The following is a 24,842-nucleotide window of genomic DNA, read 5'->3' on the forward strand; positions in this document are numbered from 1 at the left end:
AAAAACTGTAGCGGGCTGGTCCCTCCGTACCCCTCTTTCAGGTTGATAATGCGGATGTTGTCTCGCCTGCTTCTGTTCTCCATATCATCCAAACCACTGGCCATAGAAGCGATTCTCTTTTCGGCGTCAGCCAGTCTCCTCGCCAGCTCCGTAACGCTGTCTTCTGCATCCGAAACTCGCTGCTCACCGCCGTAACGCGTGTATCGTGGTTATCAAGCCTGGCGGAGATTTTATCCAGTGTCTCAGAGAACTTTGACAGCCTTTCCTCCATTACACTTTGAGTATTATTGCCTCGGTGTCATCCAAGTCCTGAGCTGGAGTTTGGGCTTGGACTTGAGGCGGCTCGTCTTCTGGGAGGGCATCTTTTTGGCTAGTGCTAGCATTAGCAGTCGTCAGCTTTTTTGTTTGAATTTTCGTTTGTCTCGACATAGTTCAGCGTCCAAAGAAAAAAAAAAACTCAAATTAAAGTGTTAGAAAGTACTTAGATTGTGTCCGTATTGGTAGTCACGCGTATTACATCTTAATTAAGTTAGGGTGGGTGCGGGAGCACAGCGAAAACACGTCCTCTAACAAGTCATGTTCACGCCGGAAGCCCCAGAAAAGTATTTTCTAAAAACAGATTTTTTAGCAGAAGCATCAAGTCTTCTCAAGTCACAGGGATCAAGTCTGAGTCAAGTCCCAAGTCTTAGTCCATTTTATCAAGTCGAGACTCAAGTCCTAAAAATAGTGACTCAAGTCTGACTCGAGTCCAAGTCACGACTTGCAAGTCCCACCTCTGAAAGCTGATTAACTTCACACTGTGTCCTGTCTTTTGTGTACGACCTGATGAAGATGGTAATAAAAGGACAAACTGAACACTGCATTAGAAAAGTCTGTTATGTTCAAAAGAAAATTGGGGGAGAGTGAAGTTTTTATTTGTCATTTAAAAGGTGTGACTTTACTTCTCTAGTGGAGGGTCAGTTTTTGCCTAGAATATTTCACAGTACAGTATTTAACTTATCAGTCTCTAAGGAGAAACCACCAGGCTGATTACAGGTCAGATCTGTGGAGAGGCGACTCCACTCACAGTAAGAGAGCATGTTTTCAAAGTATGTTTTGAGAAATGGAAAAACAGACGTGTTTTAATGTCATACTTTAAAACTTTAAAACAGGTTGTACCTGCCGTGAGTCTGAGGGGAGGCTGCACCTGTCCAACTTTTTGCGCGGCTCGTGACGTGAGGACGTGGATAGCGGGCGGACACGGGGCGCACACATCAGAGGAAGACGTAGAGCGTCGCTCTGGAACGTCTCAAGTGCGGCTCACGTCCATTTCATCAACACAAAATGAATGAAAACTCCAATATCAGCACGAATGAACCTGTTACTGGAGTTTAGGTGACATAACATGTTAAATACAGATATGGGGCAGATAAGATGAATATTCAAACACAGAGTTGTGTTATAATCACAGTCTGTGGTTGTAATACAGGCAGTTCTAGAGTCTATTCAATTATAGAAATGATCAGCTTTGTTTAATTTACTTTTAGTCTTTATCTTTCATGGCAGGTACAAATGTGATGAATAGTGAGAATTTAGAACTGTTTCTTGCCCCATTAGGTAGGATGACATCATTTATTCAATTCAAGTTTATTTATATAGCATATTTAGAAATCTTTAGCAGAACAAAGTGCTTCACATAAAAGTTAAATTAACTTATTGAGATGAAATGAATATATTTACTACTCTGACGCCGTAAATGTGACGCTTAGGACGATCTACCTGCTCTAACAGAGACGCACACTAATTCATGAGCACGAGAAACACCCCTTGTTATCTTTTACAAACGTCTCGTGAAAGCTTAAGTTCACTGGTATTTCAAAAGAAGATAAGGAGTCGGTTTGGCGTTTTAACGTGTTTTCATCTACTGCGCATGCTCAGTGGTGATAAAACATTACTTTCGCTTCAAGATTATGACGCATTAAACATTTAGACGGTGAGTTTTATTTCCATTAATTAAAATCTATAATAAACTTTCTACATGCAATGGCTGAATTGAAGTCGTAGACATAAGGTTTAGATAAATGCAGATTTTTTACAGTTTTATTAGGGTAATTATCACTAACAACTGATGACAACTGAGATCGTTAAACTAAGACAAGAGATGGGAGTGTCTAGTAAACAAAGGTAGGCCAGATACGCCTCCTCCTCGACTGGGAAAAGATTAAAATACTACAACTGCTACTACTACCTTTGTTATTTTTCTCATGATGCTTTTTTCCTCCAGATGTGATTTTCTCTTCTGACACCATGGCAGCTGCATTTGGCAAGTACATTTCACTCTGACTCACGTTTGATAATGATTCTAGGATCAAATATTTGAAGATGAAAAAATAAACACATGGATGGAGTGTATGACATTCCAAACTGTTCACATTTACGCCTATTTTTAATGCGTTAACACCTTATTTGACGGGTATTATAAGCTTATTTGACTTATTTGATTAAGTTATTTTTTCAAATTATTGTACATATGACAATGATCTCCTCCCACTGATTTTCCCAGTCAATTAATTTAAAATGCTTTCAGCCAGTCACTGACCAAGACAAAGAGTCCAGAACACTCCAACACCAATGCCCTTATGCACATTCTTTACTCTTAAAAAATAAACCTTACACTGTGTCAATTGTCATCTGTCAAATTTAAAACAGTGGTCATACAAATCAACGTATTCATCTTTTCAGTCTGTCGGACATTAAACAACTGATTATTTAACTGTCCATATACAAATGTCAAAAGAGGACATTAAAACACACAAACTCAGCCTGCGGGGGCTTCATTTTATGCTGTTGCATTTTTAGCTCAGTATGACCAGTGTTGGGGAGTAACAGATTACATGTACCGGTGTTACGTAATCAGAGTACAAATTATGAGTAACTGTATTCGGTTACAGTTACTGTTTCAATGAGTGGTAATTGGATTACAGTTACTTTGCTGAAATAAGTGGATTACAAAGCGGTATTTTCCTGTTTTCACATTCTGTGCTACCTCCCATTTATTTATTTCGGTAATTCCACTCATTGCCGGAAACCCACACAAACGCGCGCAGTAAGAGCGATGTAAACGTCATGTTAACGTTGGCGGCGTCAGTTGCACAATGGACGAGGTTGAAGAGCCAGTAGAACAGAGTCAGCAGTGCACAGGTAAAAACACATTGTGTCTTGGAAATTCTTCTCCCGACGCGAGATATATATATATATATATATATATATATATATATATATATATATATATATATATTATATATATATTATATATATATAAAACAAATATAAAATCGCCTACAAGTTAAATGTCAAACCAGAGCTACTGGCGCTGGTGAAAACAACCTGCATAGGCTCATAAAATCTGCAGTACTGTCCTATAGTGACCTGCCACATGAGGGGACACGCACACAAACACACACCTTCATCATCGTCATCAACCTGAGAACTTGCGGGTCACGTCTTCTTCCGTAGTTACTGCGCGGACACCTCTGTCCTCACGTGCGCCGCGTGTGGACCGTGTTTTCTCGCGTACGCCGCGTAAACCGTGCTCCCTCCTGTGAACCTCTAAAACCAGGACTAAACTAGGACTAAACCAGGACTGAACCAGGTCTAAACTAGGACTAAACCAGGTCTAAACCAGGACTAAACCAGAACTAACCAGGTCTAAAATCAGGACTAGACTAAACCAGAACTAAACCAGGTCTAAAATCAGGACTAAACCACGTCTAAAACCAGGGCTAAACCAGGCCTAAACAATATGACACCTAACAGTAGGTTAGACTTTAATAATTTAAGGTGATCTGATATAAAGCATTTCTCTATCAATAATATTTTTTAATATGGTTAAGGAAAGACTGATCTTGTTATTGTCTTTTTAGCTTTTATGTTAAAATATCCTAGTCTTTGCTTCTCTACAGCAAACAGTTGCTTATTCATAGAGACTTGGGCTCAACAGACAGTTTGAAGAGAACAAACAAGAATTTTCAGGATGTGGTCGCTACATTCACGTTGTTTTTTAAAAGCATGACAATATCAAGTAATCCAAAGTAATCAGATTACGTTACTCACTTTAAGTAATTTAATGGGTTACGTTACAAACTACATTTTGGGGTCTGTAATCTGTAATATGTAAGGGAATACATTTTAAAAAGTCACCTTCCCAACACTGAGTATGACACATTAAGACGAGGACTGGAGAGTGATTCTTTTACATGTTGAGCCATTAGATTTTAATAAACCTGTTTATGTATAAAGCATGTCACAACTGAGCAAATTCACATTTTTTCATGGATTTTCATTAAAGGTCACTTTACTGTATCACATGTTCACCGCTGGAGTTCTCTCTGGTGCTGTGGATAGGCCATCACAGATCAGCCTAATGTTGTAGTTGGACAATGAAAATCTCAACAGACTCCAGTGCTGTGAGACAGAGCAGATCTGGTCCTTTCCATGCACCACTAAGAACAATCATTACTAAAGGAGTCTTTGTAAAATCATGAGTGCAAGTTGTATCTTCTACAACTTCTAGTTTGATCTTCTCCCAGTCTGGTCAGCACCTGTACTTCGCTGTGGTCTGCAGGGGGAGCACCACCAGTAAAAGGGACATTAGAGTAAAGAATGTGCATTGGGAGATCGGTGTTGGATTGTTCTGGAGCCTTTTCATTGACTAGGAAAATAAGATGGAGGAGTTAATTATTATATCCATAATAATTTGACGCTTCAAATAAGATTATAATACGCGTCAAATAAGGTATTAACGCGTTTGTGGCTTTCATTTTCATGGTCATTTAACCTTCTTCAGCTGAAATTATACCAAGACTCTTTTCTTTGGACTCATAATAAAACCAAAAATAAGAAAACGAAAAAACTATTTTCTTCATTATTGGTCTCCAAAACCAAAATGAAAAAACAGATAATTTGTTTTTTTCAGTTTTCAATTTTGTGTTTAAATGAAAAATGGAAAAAAAGGATAACGTCCTTTTCCTGTTTCCGTGACTTAAACTGCGATGCCGGACGGACTGAACCAGGAAGGAACCAGGCCCGGTCTCAGGCCCGGTCTCAGGCCCGGTCTCAGGCCCGGTCTCAGGCCCGGTCTCAGGCCCGGTCTCAGGCCCGGTCTCAGGCCCGGTCTTAGGCCTGGTTCAGTTCGGCATTGCAGTTTAAGTCACAGAAACAGGAAAGGCCGTTATCCATTTTTTCCATTTTTCATTTAAACGTAAAATCGAAAACTGACAAAATGGATCGTTATGCATTTTTTCATTTTAGTTTTGGAGACAAATAATGAAGATTTTTTTTTGTTTGTTTGTTTTCTTATTTTTGGTTTTATATTGAAAAACTAATGAACTAATAATACACGGATTTACAAAGTCTAGAGTTGTAAGATCATCATATCTATGCAGAAAAGGAAATAAATAATAATAATAATGTTACACCTTTTTCTATGTTAACAGATCTGTATGTTCTGACTGTTTTGTTTTGTATTTGCAGATGTTCCACTTCCACTGAAGCGCAGCAGTAGTTTCCCATTTTTACCACCTGACAGTAAGTAAATAAAAAATATACAACAGAATATCTTTCTTGTAAATAAATACACCTGCATATTTTTCCTTTACTAAAAGTAGTCATTGCATTTTATTTGAAACTTGGCCAATTAACTTCGGGGTTTCACACGCTGTACTTTTATTTTGTAAAGCTACCTCCTGTTTAGCACTAGCATTAGCTTGACAAGAAAAAGGCATGGATCTATAATAAAAAATGTTTAGGTTATTTCTAGATTAGAGCTGTCTTGAGATGGCGTCGTGGTCGCTCACTGGTGCTTCACCAACAAAATCCTTCCTGCCTAGAAAAGATTTTTCCCATCGAGTGCAAAAAAGGTCAGGTTTTGTGGCGATTTTAACCTATTTTTTTAGATCATAAACTTTTTCTCAGCTCAAAATCCTTCAGTTGTCTTAAAAACAGCTTTTTATAGCTCCGGCTGTGCTCTGCTTCGTTCTAGCGTTGTTCGACTCTCACTCTGATTGGTCAGAGCTGGTCAGGTGGACCTGTGCACTCTTGTGACAGAAGAACACTACTGCACATGGTACTTCCTGAATATTGGTCTTACCGCCCAGTGTGTAACGTCAGAAACGTGCAGTTCTGACCAATCAGAGCTCTAGCGACTAGGGTAAGGCTAAGCTAAATCTTACCAAGCTAACTTTTAGGCGCTTTGAAGATTCAAAAATTTTAAAAAGATCTTATTGTAAAATTGCAGACTAATCGATCTTGCTCACCGGACACAGGGGGAGTGTCTGATCCAGTTCTTATTATACAGAGCATCTGAAAAGTATTCACAGCACTTAATTTTTTCCACATTTTTTGTCATGTTACAGCCTCAATCCAAATTGTATTAAATTAATCTCTTACCTCAAAATTAAACACACAATACCCCATTATGACAATGTGGAAAAAAAAAAAAATTGCCATTTTTTGAATGTATTAAAAATAGAAAACTAATAAATCACATTTACATAAGTATTCACAGCCTTTGCTTAATACTTCGTTGATCCACCTTTGGAAGCAATTACAGGCTCAAGTCTTTTTGAATATGATGCCACAAACTTAGCACACTGATCTTTAGGTGGTTTTGCCCATCCTTCTTTGCAGTAATTCTCAAGCTCCATCAGGTTGGATGAGAGACGTCTGTGCATAGTCATTTTCAGGTCTCTCCAGAGATGTTCAATCGAATTCAAGTCTGAACTCTGGCTGGGCCACTCCAGGACATTCACAGAGTGGTTCTGAAGCCAGTCCTTTGAGATCTTGGCTGTGTGCTTCAGGTCGTTGTCCTGCTGGAAAATGAACCTTCGCCCCAGTCTGAGGTCAAGAGCGCTCTGGAGCAGGTTTTCATCCAGGATATCTCTGTATATTGTTACATTCATTTATCTAGTTTGCATTCATTTATCTGCATGCATTCATCTAGTCTGCCAGTTCCTGCTGCTGAAAAACATGCCCATAACATGATGCTGCCACCACCATGCTTCACTGTAGGGATGGTATTGGCCTGGTGATGAGCGGTGCCTGGTTTCCTCCAAACATGACGCCTGGCATTCACACCAAAGAGTTCAATCTTTGTCTCATCAGACCAGAGAATTTTGTTTCTCATGATCTGAGAGTCATTCAGGTGCCTTTTGGCAAATTCCAGATGGGCTGCCATGTTCCTTTTACTAAGGAGTGGCTTTCGTCTGGCCACTCTACCATACAGGCCTGACTGGTGGATTGCTGCAGAGATGGTTGTCCTTCTGAAAGTCTCTCCTCTCTCCACAGAGGAACACTGGAGCTTTGACAGAGTGACCATCGGGTTCTTGGTCACCTCCCTGACTTCCCTTCTCCCCCGATCGCTCAGTTTAGACAACCGGCCAGCTCTAGGAAGAGTCCTGGTGGTTCCAAATGTCTTCCATTTACAAATAATGGAGGCCACTGTGGTCATTGGGACCTTCAAAGCAGAAGAAATTTTTCTGTATCATTCCCCAAATTTGAGCCTGAAGACAATCCTGTCTCGCAGGTCTAAAGACAATTCATTTGACGTCATGCTTGGTGTTTGTGCTCTGACATGCACGGTCAGGTATACAGCAGACAGGTGTGTGCCTTTCCAAATGGTAAATGGTCACATTTTTCTATAGCGCTTTTTCACCTTCAAGGCACTCAAAGCCCTTTACAACAAGGAACCACTCACACCAGTGTACGCAGACACTGTGGGCAAGGTGGGTTAAGTTGTGTCCTTGCTCAAGGACACAACAACAGCATTCATCTGTGGGAGCTGGAATCACACCAGCCAAACTGTGGGTCAGTGGATCTGACCGCTCAACCTGTGATGTTTTATGTCAAGAGCTGGATTCAAACCACCAACCTTCAGATCAGTGGGCGAACGCTCTACCAACTGAGTTACTGCCGCCAATCGACTGAATTTACCGCAGGTGGACTCCAATTAAGCTGTAGAAACATCTCAAGGATGATCAGTGGAAAAAGGATGCACCTGAGCTCAATTTTGAGCTTCATGGCAAAGGATGTGAAAACTTATGTAAATGTGATTTCTTAATTTTCTCTTTTTAATAAATTTTAAAAAAGTAAAAAAAAACTTTTTTCACATTGTCATAAAGGAGTATTGTGTGTAGAATTTTGAGGTAAGAGATTAATTTAATACACTTTGAAATAAGGCTGTAACATGACAAAATGTGGAAAAAATGAAGCGCTGTGAATACTTTCTGGATGCACTGTAGATTAATGTTGGCCACGACCCTGACTCAAAACAGCTCTAAGCTAGCAATACCCTATCCATTTATAATAGATCCATGGTCTAAACATGGCCGCCCATTTAAGTCAATGGTCAGTGGCACATGTCTCTAGATTCGCCTTTAGCGGCTAGCGGCTTTGCCGGTGGCTCACTGCCCACTGAACATGTGGAGTAGTGCTCTTTCCTCACACAGGCACTTGTAAGTGTACATGAGCCTGCGTAAGGAAACTTGAGAAATAAATGAACGCTCTCAGGATTAATGCAATATATAGTCCTTCATTCCAGAATTTATTTGATTTTTAGTATTCCTTAAATTAGGCAATATTTTTGTTTCCTAAATGCAGTACATTTTTTCTGAACACATCAAGGACAAGTTACATAATTAGTATTGGTGATTTTATTTTATTTTTTTTTTCTTAGTTAATTTTGTTTCTTGTGTATTTCCAGTGTCTGAGCTGAGGGTGGTGATTCTGGGGAGCGGCTGGAGTCAGAGGAGCTCTGTGGGAAACCTGTTACTGAATGAGTCTGTGTTTGATGCATCAAAAGAACCTGAAAGACCCAGCAGACAAACAGGAGAACTCCAAGACAAGAAGATCTCAGTGATCAACTGTCCAGACCTGCTCCAGCCTGACCTCACTGCAGATGCACAGTCAGAGTTAGTCAGAGACATAGCAGACGCCTGTGACCCTGGTCCTCATGTGTTCCTGCTGGTTCTACAGCCTGAAGACTTCACTGAGCAACACAACATCAGACTACAGTCAGTCCTGAGGAGCTTCAGTGAGCAGAGCTTCCAACATTCACTGGTGCTGCTGACAGCAACAAAAAAGACAAGTGTAATGCAGGATTATGTGACTTCTTCCCCTCTGAAAGATCTGATTAAAAAGTGCAAATACAGATATCAGTGGGTGAAGAGTCTTGAATCACATATGATCTCTGAAGTACACAAAGAACTCTTGACTCAAATAGTTCAAATACTTGAAGAGAACAATGAAAAATATGGTACCTATGTTATATTTGAGGATGCTCCTCCAGCCGCTCATTATCAGACCAAAGAAAGAGAAGGCCCCATTTTTATAAAAGGTAACCAGTTGATTTATGATATAAACCTTCATGTGTTTCTTTTGAGTAAATGTTTCATTTTTCACAGAATTTACCACACTCGAGATGTCATGTTCTGGTACTGGTTCTGGTAAGTCATTTTAAAACATTCTCAGCATCACAGTTAAATTATCTCATTATCATTGGACTAAACAGAAATACTTTTGTAGAAGGGATTCCCTCTCACTGATGTCTAATTTTTAACTATTTTTTCCAGACTCCACTCTCAGAATTGTTCTGTTTGGAAAAAGTGATGACAAAAAAGAAAAAATATTTAATTTTATTCACCAGAAGCTCTATGATATCTTTGAAGAAGTTGTGAAGACCCCAAACCTGTTCAGTCTGTCTGTGGAGACAGTACGAGAAGAACTGAAGAAATGCGTGTCTCAGTGTTCTCCTGGACCCAACGTTCTGCTGCTGCTGGTGAATCCTTCAGACTTCACTGAGAAAGACAGGAAAACGCTGACCTTCATCCTGAGTCTGTTTGGTCCAGGTGCCTTTAAACACTCCATGGTGGTTCTCACACACAAGTTCCAGAAGACCACCAGTGTTTCAAAGCTCATTAGTGATTGTGGTGGAAGATTCTACAACATGTTTGATGAAAACTACAAACTCTTGACCGATTCCCTCAAGAGCCTTGTAGATCAAAACAAAGCATCATTCCTTACCCTCACTGACGAGCAGAAACCCTCTCTGAACCTGGTTCTTTTTGGGAAGACTGGAGCAGAGAAGACTTCAACAGCTGAGTGTATTTTAGGGCGAGCACAGCTCCCTGCAGCGAGGAGCACAGGGCAGTGTGTTAAACGTGAGGGAGAGGTCTGTGGGCGTCGTGTGTCTCTGGTGGAGCTGCCGGCTCTGTCTGGAAAACCTCTGGAGACAGTGATGCAGCAGTGCCTCCACTGCATCTCCCTCTGTGCTCCTGAGGGCGTCCACGTCTTCATCCTGATTCTACCGGTGGCTCCTCTCACTGATGAAGACAAGGCTGAGCTGAAGATCATCCAGGACACACTCAGCTCTCGAGTCCGTCCCTTCACTATGATTCTGTTCATTCATTCAGAGCCCACTGCTCCAGCTGTGCACAAGTTTGTTGAAGGAGACAGAGACATCCAGGAGCTGTGTCAGAGCTGTGGAGGAGGATATTTTATATTCAACCTCAGTGACCAACAGCAGGTCCCTCAGCTGCTGGATTATTTATACACATTAAAGACCAAGAATAAAAGTTACAGCTACACCACAGAGACACTTGTGCAAGCTCAAATAGAGAAGATTTCAGCTCAACACAAACAAATTGAGGACATGAAAAGTAACGGGAACAGATGTGAGTATGGTTGTTAATATTCTTATTTATGCCACTACATGCAATTTTTATGAAGTGAAAGTTTAAATTGCATTATTTTTACACATTCTGTGGTAAGTTTTGTGTATTCACATTATGTGTTATTGTATATATTGAGTAAGTCTTAATTTGAGTAATAACTCTGTAGTTGTACAACAGTGACTGCTTGCCCTGAAGAATAAATTTCCCATTCATATTTACCATGGATTGAAATATTAAGAGTTCAGGAGGCTAACTAGACACCTGCTAACTAATATCCATAATGTCCAAAAATCACATTTAAGACACAGTGGCGGGCGGTCAGGACCTGCAAGGCCTTCTCTGCTGACCTAAAAAAAATATCTGACTCACAGACAGATATTAATTATATTATTATTATTAAATATTTCCAAATGGTCCGTCCGTTTCCTTTCAGAGCTTTTCCGGTTGGTTGTGCTGCTTCCAGACATGTATTTTCATTTTAAAGCATTTCACAAATCACATTTCAGCCGTCACTTGTTGCTAGGCAGAGTCAAAGTCAAAGAAGTGCTTTAGGCCTTCACAATCCATTCTGCAGGCCCTCGAACACAAAATAAATGTCGATGAAACTGTTGCTTCAAACAATCAGATTTTGATTTGGTATCACCAGGGCCTTCTAGTAGGCGTACGACGTCACCGGATTCAGAGCCACTGATTGGACAGAACACACCAGCCAAAGCAGCAAACTGCATCTGTAGTGGAACCAGGACTAAACCAGGTCTAAACCAGGATTACATCAGGTCTAAACCAGGTCTAAATCAGGACTGAACCAGGACTAAACCAGGACTAATCTTGGACTTGAGAGAGAGAACTCCTGAAACAATGGAGCAGGGTGTCCACAAATCGCGATCAGACAACAGCTGCACTGAGCCCCGTGCAGTGCCCCTCTGGGGTCCTTTCATCTGCGGTCACCCGACAGTCTATGCAGGGGCACCTTCGGGCCTGTCCCGACAAACAGTCCTGGTTTAGTTCTGGTTTAGTCCTGGTTTAGCACCCTAGTGCTCCTGACTTCTTCTCCGTGCACCACGCACCCCCCCTCTAATCTCTTCTCTGCGCATGGAATCTCCACAGCTCTTTATACTGTTTTTCTGTATAATAAATAGTGCTGTCATGCGATTAAAAAAATTGAGAGATTAATTAATTATGATCTGTAATTAATTAATCTAATTAATCTCATTTTAATCTCACCTAAAAATTGCTGAGAAAAGCTTCAATTTGAGGTATTTTCATTTAAATTCATTATTACATTATTGTGGCAGATCAAAAGACTGATATAGAACAAAAAAAAGTGACTTTATAAAGTCATTTATTGTTTAACAAATCTCTCCAAATTGGCTGTTGAGCCCAAGTCTCCATGAATAAGAAACTGTTTGCTGTAAAGTAGCAAAGACGAGGAAATCTGAACATAATAACTTTTGTCGACTTAAAGACAATAAAAAGTCCAGTCTTTCCTTAACCATATTAAAAATATTATTGATAGAGAAATGCTTTATATATGAGATCACTGGTTTTAGTCCTGGTTTAGACCTGCTTTAGTCCTACTTTAGTCCTAGTTTAGTCCTGGAATGGGTTAGTCCTGGTTTTAGTTCTGGTTTTAATTCTGGTTTAGTCCTGGTTTAGACCTGGTTTAGTCCTGGTTTAGACCTGGTTTAGACCTGGTTTAGTCCTGGACTGGGTTAGTCCCGGTTTTAGTCTTGGTGTTAGTTCTGGTTTAGAGGCACAGGAGGAAGCGCGGTTTACGCCGCGTACGCGAGAAAACACGATCCACACGCGGCTCACGGGAGCACGTCAGTAACTACGGAAGGAAACGTGGTCCGCGCGTTCTCAGGTTGATGACGATGATGAAGGTGTGTGTGTGTTTGTGTGTGTTTGTGTTTGTGTGTGTTTGTGTTTGTTTGTGTGTGTGTTTGTGTGCGTGTCCCCTCATGTGGCAGGTCACTATAGGACAGTAGTGCAGACATCATGAGTCTATGCAGGTTGTTTTCACCAGTGACATTTAAGTTGTAGGCGATATTATATTTGTTATTTTCTTTTATATTTCACGTCGGGAGAATAATTTCCAAGACACGAATGCGTTTTTACCTGTGCACTGCTGCCTCTGTTCAACTGGCTCTACGACCTCGTCCATTGTGCGACTGACGACGCCGTAAACGTCGCTCTTACTGCGCGTGTTTTGTGCGGGTTTCCGACAATGAGTGGAATTGCCGAAATTAAAAAATGTATAAATGTGTTTTTTTTTTGTGCGTGTGTGTGTGTTGTTGTCCCAACAACACATAAAAACAGGTTTTATAATAAAGCAACTCACATACAGAAACACTAAAGTTAGAGATTAAAAATGAGATTAACTCGATTAAAAAACATAACGCGCTAAATATGACTGTAATTAATTAATCGCAATTAATGCGATAATTTGACACCCCTAATAATAAAAATGCTTTTATAACCATAAAATAGTTATTGAGGAGTGGACTGTTTCCAGACAGAGCACTACTGAAGGCCTAGGTCTGAAATGCACGGTCCGCCACTGTTAAGACACAAGATTTGGTGAAATGCATTTAATAATATCCATCCATCCATCCATTTTCGTCCGCTTATCCGGGGCCGGGTCGCGGGGGGAGCAGCCTAAGCAGGGACTCCCAGACTTCCTTCACCCCAGACACGTCCTCCAGCTCCTCCGGGGGGACCCCGAGGCGTTCCCAGGCCAGCAGAGAGACATAGTCCCTCCAGCGTGTCCTGGGTCTTCCCCAGGGCCTCCTCCCGGTGGGACATGCCCGAAACACCTCCCGAGGGAGGCGCCCAGGAGGCATCCGGAACAGATGCCCGAGCCACCTCAACTGGCTCCTCTCGACGTGGAGGAGCAGCGGCTCTACTCCGAGCTCCTCCCGTGTGACTGAGCTCCTCACCCTATCTCTAAGGGAGCACCCAGCCACCCTGCGGAGGAAACTCATTTCGAGCGCTTGTATCCGCGATCTCGTCCTTTCGGTCACTACCCAGAGCTCATGACCATAGGTCATTTAATAATATTATAGGTCTTTTTTCCCATAAACTGTATGGTAAAAGTGAATGAGAAATTTAATTCCAGATCCATGGTTCAGCTCCATTCTGTGGTCAGAGGCCCTCTTCTCCCTTTTCACACTGCCACCTGACTAGTTCTGGTTCTCTCAAAAGTGTGGATCCTCTCTTCCTGCTCTATTCATTCTCTATGAGGAATTATCTCAGTGGCGCTTAAAAATAAGTCAATATTTATGTAACCCTCTTGGACTGACTCTATCTATATGTGGTCCCAGTTGTCTCAGCACATCCAGCTTCAGGACCCTGTGTTGTGTTTAGTGCTGTATGAGTGGCTAGGTGTGGAGAGGAGAGAAGGAGCACAGCAGACACAGCGTTTCTTTTTTCATTGTGGAATGAGTGGGAGTCAGTACTTTTTTTGTTGTTGCTTGGCTCATGGGACCTTACAGGGTAAGGGCAGATAGAAAAGAAGAGATATCTAATACGATATCTGACCTTAATAATTATTCATATGCAGCTTAAGAAATGCATAATAATTCAAAACATATATTACATAGTATATAGTGCAACCATCCAACCATTTTTTATCCTGGGCCGGGTCATGGGGCCAACAGTCTAAGAAAAAACTTTCTTCACCTCCAGCTCCTCTGGGGGTGTTCCTAGGCCAGCCAAGAGACATAGTCCCTCCAGTGTGTCCTTGGTCTTCCCCAGGGCCTCCTCCCTCATCTGGAACAGATGCCTGAGCCACCTCAGCTGCTCCTCTTAACATGGAGGAGCAGTGGCTCTATTCCGAGCTCCTCCCGTGTGACTGAGCTCTTCACCCTATCTCTAAGGGAGCGGCCAGCCACCCTGCAGAGGAAACTCATTTCAGCCCCTTGTATCCGCGATCTCATCCTTCAGGTCATTACCCAGAGCTCATGACCATAGGTGAGGGGAGGAAAGTAGATTGACAGTAAATCAAGAGCTTCGCCTTTTGGCTCAGCTCCGTCTTCACCACAACAGTCCTATACAGCGACTGCATTACTGCCAATGCTGCACCGATCCGCCTGTCAATCTCACGCTCCATCCTCCTGTCACTCATGAACAAGACCCTGAGATACTTGAACTTCTCTACGTGAGGCAGAGACTCTCAACCCACCTGCAGAGGGCAAGCCACTGTTTTGCGGTCGAGAACCATGGCCTCGGACTTGTAAGAGCTGTTCCTTATCCCAGCCATATCACACTCAGCTGCAAACTGCCCCAGTGCACATTGCAGGTCCTGACTTGATGAAGCCAACAGAACATCATCATCTGCGAACAGCAGAGATGTGATCCTGTGGTCCCCAAACCGGACCCCCTCTGGTCCCTGACTGTGCCTAGAAATTCTGTCCATAAATACAATGAACAGAACACTGTCTGACCCAATCCTCAGTCTAAGATAAGATAAGATAAGATAATCCTTTATTGTCTCCCATGGGAGAAATTTGTCTTGGGACAGGGGGTAACATGCTTTATCAAAAAACAGGACAACACAACACAAAGCAGCACAGAAACAAACACCATAAAACAAAGTAAATATGAGACCAGTATGACCACGAGTGACCACTAGGTCAAGAGCTCCCTCCCAGTACTGTAAACAGTGTTGGTGGAGCACTGTTTCCCCCTCCTGAGGCATCAGATGGTTAGGCAGAATTTCTCTGAGGCCAACCAACAGTCCTCCTCCATGGCCTCTTTGAACTCCTCCCAACCCCGAATTTTAACCCCACCCGGGCTGCAGCATGCTTGGCCTGCCGAAACCTGTCACCTGCTTCAGGTGTCCCATGAGCCAAGAAGGCCCGATAGGACGCCTTCTTCAGCCTGACATCATCCTTTACTTTCAGTGTCCACCACCGGGTTCAGGGATTGCCATCGCAACAGGCACCACAGACCTTATAACCACAGCTACGAGCATCGGATTTCCAAATATGGAGCCTGGCTCCAAATTCACTCCTGTAATCGTTAGCAATAGGAGCTTTATTTGAGTGGAGCTGAACACACTGTGAGTGACGTCACACTGACTTAGTCCACTTCTTTTATACAGTCTGTGATCAGGATGCAGACCGTAAGTTACAGATGGATAATCACAGACAGCATGGACCTTCACTACAATGTAAATACTTCTTCTTCTTCTGTATTAACAGAACGGCAGGTATTTCTATCTCGAAGAAATGCTAACCTAATCTAAATCTAAATCTTAAATCTAAAATCCTTTTAAATGAAAATTTATGGTGGGTATGGTATATATGGTATGGTATATACAGTAGCAATTAAGTGTTTTAGGATTCAAGGAAAAGAGGATAAGAAAATAGTCTATTATTTGAGAATTATCTAGTGGCTAGATGGCTTCTGGATATTGTGGGGCTGTCTTAGCCAACACGCCTCTTCAACATTGCGGGGCGGTCGGGGACAGTACCTCTGGACTGGCAAACCGAGGTGGTGGTCCCTCTGTATAAGAAGGAGGACCAGAGGGTGTGTTTCAACTACAGGGGAACCACACTCCTCAGCCTTCAGGGTAAGGTCTATGCCAGGGTACTGGAGAGGAGAATCGGGCCGATAGTCGAACCTCGGATCCAGGAGGAGCAGTGTGGTTTTCCTCCTGGCCGTGGAACACTGGACCAGCTCTACACTCTCCATCGGGTGCTCGAGGGTTCATGGGAGTTTGGCCAACCAGTCCACATGTACTTTGTGGACTTGGAGAAGGCATTCGACCGTGTCCTCGTGGTGTCCTGTGGGGGGTGCTCTGGGAGTATGGGGTCTGGGGCCCTTTGCTTAGGGCTGTCTGATCCCTGTATGACCAGAGCAGGAGCTGTGTTCATTGCCGGCAGTAAGTCAGACCTGTTCCCGGTGCATGTTGGACTTCGTCAGGGCTGCACTTTGTCACCGGTTCTGTTCATTGTGTTTATGGACAGAATTTCTAGGCGCAGTCAGGGACCAGAGGGGGTCCGGGTTGGGGACCACACAATTTCATCTCTGCTGTTTGCAGATGATGTTGTCCTGTTGGCTTCATAAAGCCAGGACCTGCAATGTGCACTGGGGCGGTTTGCAGCCAAGTGTGAAGCGGCTGGGATGAGGATCAGCTTTTCCAAGTCCGAGGCCACGGTTCTCGACTGGATAAAGGTGGTTTGCCTTCTCCGGGTAGAGTCCCTGTCTCAAGTGGAGGAGTTCAAGTATCTCGGGGTCTTGTTCACGAGTGAGGGGAGGATGGAGTATGAGATTAACAGGTGGATCGGTGCAATGTTGGCAGTGATGCGTTCGCTATATCGGACCGTTTTGGTGAAGAGGGAGTTGAGCCGAAAGGCAAAGCTCTCGATTTACCGCTCAGTCTTCGTTCCTGCTCTCATCTGTGGGCGTGAACTCTAGATAATGATAATGAAAAGGACAAGATCGTGGATACAAGCGGCCGAAATGAGTTTCCTCTGCAGGATGGCTGGGTGCTTCCTTAGAGATAGGGTGGGGAGCTCAGTCACACGGGAGGAGCTCGGAGTAGAGCCGCTGCTCCTCCACATCAAGAGGAGCCAGTTGAGGCTCGGGCATCTGTTCCGGATGCCTCCTGGGTGCCTCCCTCGGGAGGTGTTCTGGGCATGTCCCACCGGGAGGAGGCCCTGGTGAAGACCCAGGACACACTGGTCTCTTGGCTGACCTGGGAACACCTCGGGGTCCCTCCAGAGGAGCTGGAGGATGTGTCTGGAGTGAAGGAAGTCTGGGAGTCCCTGCTTAGACTGCTGCCTTCTGACTGGGCCTTGGATAAGCAGAAGAAAAAGGATGGATGGATATTAAATGGAATCCTGCAAATTATTTTAACATTCTGTTTGTCATTCAACCATGTAAACTTATTTTTATGGAGTTCACCAGGCCATTATAGGCCAATATGTATAATGCTTTCCACAAGTAGTTTAAAGCTTGAATGTCATGGCAATGTTATTATTTATTGACTTGCCTGTAATGGACTTCAAGGACGAGGATGTTTAAATATTGATTTATTTTACCACAACTCAGATAATTACTTATACAGAATGAATGGAATTGAGGATCTACATTTCTGAACCAGAACTAGCCAAGGGGCTATGTGGCAGTAGTGAGGCAAAGGTAAACTTTACTGTTTCCTGTCTCATCATTTCCCCCATGAACATTCATCCTGACCAACAGGCCTGAAACCTGTTACATGTTTACAGTCCAGAATTTTGGACATAGGACCTAATTTCCTAGTGAGCCAGAGTGTTGGAGACGTCACATGTGGAAACACTTTTTAAAATATTCTTGTATTTGCAGAGGTCACTGGTGTTAGACTAGTGCATGTCAATGGCCATAGTTTATCCTGCCACTAAAAACAGTCTTACCCACTCCACACAACACCAGAAACAAATCTACATTACACCAGATTGTCCATGTAAATGTCTGTGTTGATAGAATAATGTTTGAAATAAAACTAACCTTGTATCACACAAATTGTCACCTGTTGAGGGACTATTTTCTCAGCAGCAGCGGAATTTTACTTTGCCGGTAAGATTGGTGCCAGATGATATCAGTCCACCTCTGCTGAGTTTTCTATCAGGAAGCACAACTCACTGCTGCTGTTCAGACATAAATCCTTCAAATGCAAGGTTGGTTTTACTTTTAAAATTATTCTATCAACACAGACATTCACATCGACAGTCTGGCGTAAGAATAGATTTGCTTCAGGTGTTTTGTGGAGTGGGTAAGACTGTATTTAGTGGCAGGATAACTGTGACCATTGACATGCACTAGTCTAGCACCAGCGACCTCTGAAAATACAAGGACTGAATGGAATATTTTAAAAAGTGTCTCCACGTGTCTGCAACACTCTGGCTCACTATGTAATGAGGCTCTATGTCCAAAATTCCAGACTGTCCCTTTAAAGTGTTACATTTCTTACATGTTTTTATTATTTTTCAGGTGGTGATAGTCTGAGTCCTGATTGTCTGAAGATCGTTCTGATTGGAAAAACAGGAACCGGAAAGAGTTCCTCAGGAAACACCATCTTGGGAAGAAAGGAGTTTTCAGCTATGGCGAATCAAAAATCTGTCACTAAAGTTTGTAAAAGGGAAAACAGTACAGTAGACGGACGCTCTGTGGCTGTGGTGGACACTCCAGGACTCTTTGACACAACCATGTCACATGATGAAATGTTGAGATGCATCAGTCTTTTAGCTCCTGGACCACATGTTTTTCTGTTGGTTTTACAAATTGGACGACTGACACAAGAAGAGAGAGAGACAGTAAAATTAATGAAATCAGCATTTGGAAAAGAGGCACTAAAGTTTACTCTTATTCTTTTTACACATGGAGATCAGCCGGTCAATGATGAAATGTCAATTGAAGATTACATAGAAAAGTATTGTGAAAGTTTCTTTAAGGAACTGATCTCTGAGTGTGGGAACAGGTACCATGTGTTTAATAACAGAGATAAAGAGAATCGCACTCAGGTCGTGGAGCTGCTGCAGAAGATCGATGAGATGGTGAAGGAAAACGGTGGAGGCTGTTACACCAACGACATGCTCAAAGAGGCTGATGCAGCCATTAAAAAAGAGATGATGAAAATTATGAAAGAGAAGGAAGAGGAGATGAAGAAAGAGAGGGAGGAGATGGAGAGAAAATACCAACAGGAAGAAATAAAACGACAACAACTGGAGAAAAAATTACAAAAAGAAATGAGACAAATTGAAAATGAAAAAGAGCAGAAAGAAAAAGAACTAAAAGAAAAGGAAATGAAGATTAAAGAAGTAGAAAGAGACCAAAAAAGAGAGAGAAGAGGAGGAGAGACAGAGGAAGGAACAAGAGGAAAAACAGCACCTAGAATGGAATCGCAAACACAGAGAACTAGAAGAAAAAGTCAAATCCGCAGAGCAATCTAAAGAAATGTTTGAAAAACAACTAGAAGAGAACAGGAGACAGATGGAACAGGAGAGAGAACAGCGAGAAAGAGAAAGAAAAGAATGGTGGGAGAAACGAAAACAAGAAGATGAAGAAAGACGGCAACAAGAGAAAAGATTACATAATGAAATTAGACAAATTGAAACTGAAAAACAACAAAAAGAAAAAGAACTAAATAAAAAGGAAATGAAGATTAAAGAAGTAGAATATGAGAACGAAAGAGAACAAAAAAAGAGAGAAGAGGAGGACAGACAGAGGAAGGAACAAGAAGAAAAACAGCAACAGGAATGGGAACGGAAACACAAAGAACTGGAAGAAAAAAAGTCAAATCCGCAGAGTTATCTAAAGAAATGTTTGAAATAAAACTACAAGAAAACAGGAGACAGATGGAACAGGAGAGAGAACAGCGAGAAAGAGAAAGGAAAGAATGGTGGGAGAAACGAAAAAGAGAAGATGAAGAAAGACGACAACTGGAGGAAAGGTTACAAAAAGAAATAAGACAAATTCGAAACGAGAAAGAGGAGAAAGAAAAAGAACTAAAAGAAAAGGAAATGAAAATTAAAGAAGTAGAAAATGAGCGAGAAAAAGAACAAAAAAAGAGAGAAGAAGAGGACAAACAGAGGAAGGAACAAGAGGAAAAAACAGCACCAGGAATGGGAACGGAAACGTAAGGAACTGGAAGAAAAAATCAAATCCACAGAGCAATCTAAAGAAAAATTTGAAATAAAACTACAAGAAAACAGTAGACAGATGGAACAAGAGAGAGAACAGCGGGAAAGAGAAAGAAAAGAATGGTGGGAGAAACAAAAACAAGAAGATGAAGAAAGACGACACTTGGAGAAAAGATTACAAGAAGAAATTAGACAAATTGAAAATGAAAAAGAGCAGAAAGAAAAAGACCTAAAAGAAAAGGAAATTAAAATTAAAGAAGTAGAATATGAGCGTGAAAGAGAACAAAAAAAGAGAGAAGAGGAGGACAAACAGAGGAAGGAAGAAGAGGAAAAACAGCACCAGGAATGGGAACGAAAACACAAAAAACTGGAAGAAAAAATCAGATCTGAAGAGCAATCTAAAGAAAAGGTTGAAATAAAACTAGAAGAGAGCAGGAGACAGATGGAACAGGAGAGAGAGAAGTGGGAAAGAGAAAGAAATGAATGGTTGGAGAAACGAAAACAAGAAGATGAAGAAAGAAAACGAGAAGAGGAAAAAAGACAAGAAGAAATGAGAGAAATACACAAAGAGAAAGAGCAGAGAGAAAAAGAATTTAAAGACATAGAGGACAAATATAAAGAAGAGCGAAAAAGAGAACAGGAAAACAAAGAAAACGAAAAAGGCCAAAGGAGGGAAGAAGAGAAACAACAGCGTCAGGAGTGGGAACAAAAAAGAAAAGCTCTAGAGGAAAAAATCAGACTAGAAGAGTTAGAGGAGGAACATCAAAAACAGTTGGAAGAAATGAAGAGGAAATATGAAGAAGAGGCCAGAAGACAAGCTGAAGTGTTCAATGAGTTCAAAGAAAATCACAGAAAGGAAACAGAATATCTGAAACAACTTCACAAGGAACAAATTAAAGAAAAAAATGAGAGATTTGATCTGTTGCAGGCACTAAATGCTCATAATGAGAGGGAGAAGAGAGAAAAGCATCAGAGAGAAATAAGTGTTTTAGTAAAACGACTTTGGGCAAAACCAGGAAAGTTGATTAAAATGAATAAATTTCTCTCAAAACATGAAAAAGAAATAAATGAACTTGTCACAAAACATGAAGAAGAAATAAAGAAAGTCACAAATGAGGAGGAGAAAAAAGCAAAGCAAAAAGAGCAGGAAGAAGAGAAGGAAACTATTCAAAAACAACATGAAAAAGAAATAAGTGAGTTAATAGAGGAAGTGGACCAGTAGTGTGACTTCATAAATTATCTAAGCTGAGAACAGTTGCTTTGTTTTTCCTATTTTGAGTCGATGGCCCAGAGCCACTCTCCTCTCAGAATAAAGCTCTTTTAGTCCTGGGTTGTGTTCTGATGTAACGTCTGTGAGGTTTGTGCAGAGTCAAGTTAAAATCAATAAATCCTGACAGATTCTTTATAAATGTGGTGAAAACTTTACAGAGGGAAACTTGTGTTTACAAAGGTACGTCTGTGTGTGTCGTGCTAATGCTAATTTTGAAGCATAACACATATTAAAATAACACCACAAACTGAAATAATCTGTGCCTAAAAATATACGGGTTGTCCTAACTACAAATTAAATTTTGTTGTGATGTTAGAATTAACATTTTAATAGCAGTTAGCATTAGCATGAAAGATGTACCTTTGCAAACACAGAAGTTTCCTCTGTTTTCTCCACATTTGTAAAGAAAATAACTGTACAGAGTGTGTTGTGCACAGATCAACTCATCTGTTGTTTTTACAAGGACAAATGTGTCCAGATAAATACAAGTGATCAGTAAAAAATGAATCGGGTACAAATCACACTGAGATGTTGGGCTCTACTTAAAGAACCCCAGTTTGACTAATACTTTAAAGTACTGCACATATTAAACTTTTACCTAAGTCTTAAAATGGCTTTGTGTCATTGTACTCTTACTCAGTGATATTATGAATGATTTATAATGATTTATGCATGTTTGAGTAAATCTGTATTCAGCGTTCGTGCTCAGCTTCCCCCTATTTCCACCCGTTTTTTGTGGTTCCTCATTTTATCTTTTTTTTTTTTTTTGTACACTGCAAGTTGTTTTGTTGTGAGGTTTTTGGGTTTTTTTTTTTTTTAACCATTATTTGATTGATTTTCCAATTTGATTGAATAAGTTTTGGCTACTTGGTTGCAAATGTAGTGGTAGATATATTATTGTTATTGTGAGCAGGAAAAAGCCTCTGTGATAATGTTATAAAAACATCTTTATGTCCTTGTCAACATTTTATTTTGTTTTCTCTTATTCAGTCCTATGCCAATGAATGTGTTCATGTGGAATTATTTTAAAATGTAACACAACAAAATAATAAAAACATAATAAAAATATGTGTGCTTTCTTATGGTTTTACTCTGTGATTTATGCTCTAAACAGTCAAAGTCTCTTGATTATTTGGAGATTAAAGCTTTACACGTGTGCTGTGTACCCAAACAGTTTATGCCATAACAAAGTTTGTGCCTCAAAAATCAAATTTAGGTTTAATCAAATACTAATTTTACTGATAATGTCACAGTAATAATGAACAAAAAATATACAAGTAAAAACTTAGTTCTCAGTCAAATTATCCAATCAGAAAACAGAATGAGCCCTTTACTTTGGGTTGCCAGATTATATGACAGAAATCATCTTACATGTGTCCTCAAAAGTAAATATTTATGTCTTAAAGGGGCACTGTGCAACTTTTCTAGTGGAGGATCTGCTACTTACTTGTCTCCATGGAGATGTTACTGCTTTTCCTGGAATGTTCCATGATATGGCATTAAACAGATCAATGTACATTTATTCATTACATGTGTTTTATTCCTCAAAAATACAATTCCTTCTCTGAATAGGGGCGCCTCTCCACAGATCTGAACTGTAATGTAGTGTAGTGCTGTGACCTGCTCGTCTCTCTCATGACAGATAAAGGTTTAATCTACGCTGTGTAACCTCTACTAGAAATGTTACACAGTGCACCTTTAAACATAAACACATGGCTGAACAGTTTAATCCTGGTTTACAGTCCTGATGAAGACTTGGTCTGGTCCTGCTGTAGTCCAGGTTTAGTCCCAGTTCAGATGTGGTGTGCGTCGTGTAGTGCCAAGTCTAAATCAGCACGATACATAATACTACCTTACCTTTCACAAACACCAGAGGGCGCCATAGTGACACTGTTTGGATTTGAGAGGACACTGGACGCATCTCATTTCTCTTTCCTCACTTCCTTTTCCTCGATCCTCCATTTTTCAGTTGTCAATCAAATGTGTCATATTAAGTGTGTCCCAAAACTCAGAGAAAACAAGGAAAGGAAACCACAGAGGAAACCTGCGTGAGAGTTCAAGAGGCAAACAACGATTAAAACAACTGTCCCAACTACACAAGTACAGGGACAGCAGCAAAGTGTGTCTGACATGTTACGTATTACTGAATTTAACATTAAAACTAATAATAATTTTAAAAAAGTTAAAACACATTTATCTTGAGTAACAGCAAGACTGCAATTTAAAATGAAGAAATTTGAGGAGTTATGGGCACCTGTGATACAAGATGATATGTATCCTACCTTTTATGTGTGAATGTGTGTATGGGTGTATATGAGTGAGTGAACATGTATGAATGTGTATGTGCATGTTTATTAATTCATTATTAATATTATTATTATTATATTATTTATCTATCTATTTTGGTGGGGGGTCACTAATTAACTGGGTGAAGGGATTAAGGGAAAAAAAGGTAGAGTATAACATTGATAATATTATGCTCTGCCTCTTATAATATAAAAGAGATGTAATAAAATATATATTTGTATGGATATATGCATATATGTATATATGTGAATGTATTTGTATATGTATATATGTATGTGCTTATATGTTTGTATGTGTGTATGTGGGTGTACACATGCATGTATCCACACATGTATGTACATAGGGGGTTGTTGTGAACACACAGGTAAATGAATATAAAAGATAGATGTGTATGTATATGTGGATGTATGTATGTATATTATCTTGGTCTGACTTTGATTTAAAAGTCCTGAAATAATAATATAAAATAATCCTTAGTGTAATTCCTCATTATAGGGTCATTTTGATCTGAACCAGCGCCTGAAGAAAGTGTCTCATTCACCCTCAGCTCATGTCAACACCTTCCTCTCTCCTCTGCTCTTGTCTCCTCTTCTGCTTCCTCACCCATTTCAGAAGAGGAATCAAGGAAGTAAACAAGAAAAGAGAAATGAGATGCACCCAGTGTCCTCTCAAATCCAAACAGTGTTAGTATAGCGCCCTCTGGTGTTTCTCATTCTCAGTTTAGGTCATGTCACGTTATGTCTCTTGTGAAAACTCAGAACCTGCAGGATTCACTTAAGTTTATGCATGTGTCATTTTGCATTTCTGAAGCTGTTTCTTTGCTATGAAATAAAAATGTGAAAAAACCAAAAAATATTACACAAAATGTAGATTCTCCTCTTAAAAAAGGAAAATAAAACAATAACATTTTCATCTTTTTAATTTTTATTTCAG

The 24,842-nt window shown here is 40.7% G+C and overlaps 1 protein-coding gene and 1 pseudogene across 4 annotated transcripts; both read left to right on the top strand.

Annotated features, from left to right (window-relative positions):
* The first annotated feature begins 1,826 nt into the window (after nt 1-1,826).
* LOC110173886 (GTPase IMAP family member 8-like) lies at nt 1,827-19,795 on the top strand. Of its 4 annotated transcripts, XM_055152243.1 has the most exons (8): nt 1,909-1,972; nt 2,078-2,163; nt 2,264-2,302; nt 5,512-5,565; nt 8,738-9,370; nt 9,438-9,479; nt 9,606-10,706; nt 18,684-19,795. In XM_055152243.1, exons 3-8 carry the CDS (start codon nt 2,287-2,289, stop codon nt 19,640-19,642), a joined length of 2,805 nt encoding a protein of 934 aa, XP_055008218.1. In that variant the 5' UTR covers nt 1,909-1,972; nt 2,078-2,163; nt 2,264-2,286; the 3' UTR covers nt 19,643-19,795. The 4 variants fall into 4 exon arrangements, with proteins under 4 accessions (XP_055008215.1, XP_055008218.1, XP_055008217.1 ...); XM_055152240.1 differs by lacking the exon at nt 2,078-2,163 and having other exon boundaries at nt 1,827-1,972; XM_055152242.1 differs by lacking the exon at nt 1,909-1,972 and having other exon boundaries at nt 1,979-2,163.
* LOC110161156 (uncharacterized) lies at nt 19,638-20,472 on the top strand (annotated as a pseudogene).
* Nucleotides 20,473-24,842: the final 4,370 nt, after the last annotated feature.

This window comes from Boleophthalmus pectinirostris, unplaced genomic scaffold (genome assembly GCF_026225935.1).
Source record: "Boleophthalmus pectinirostris isolate CB_2022bp ecotype Guang Dong unplaced genomic scaffold, ASM2622593v1 HiC_scaffold_1689, whole genome shotgun sequence".
Classification (NCBI taxonomy): domain Eukaryota; kingdom Metazoa; phylum Chordata; class Actinopteri; order Gobiiformes; family Gobiidae; genus Boleophthalmus; species Boleophthalmus pectinirostris.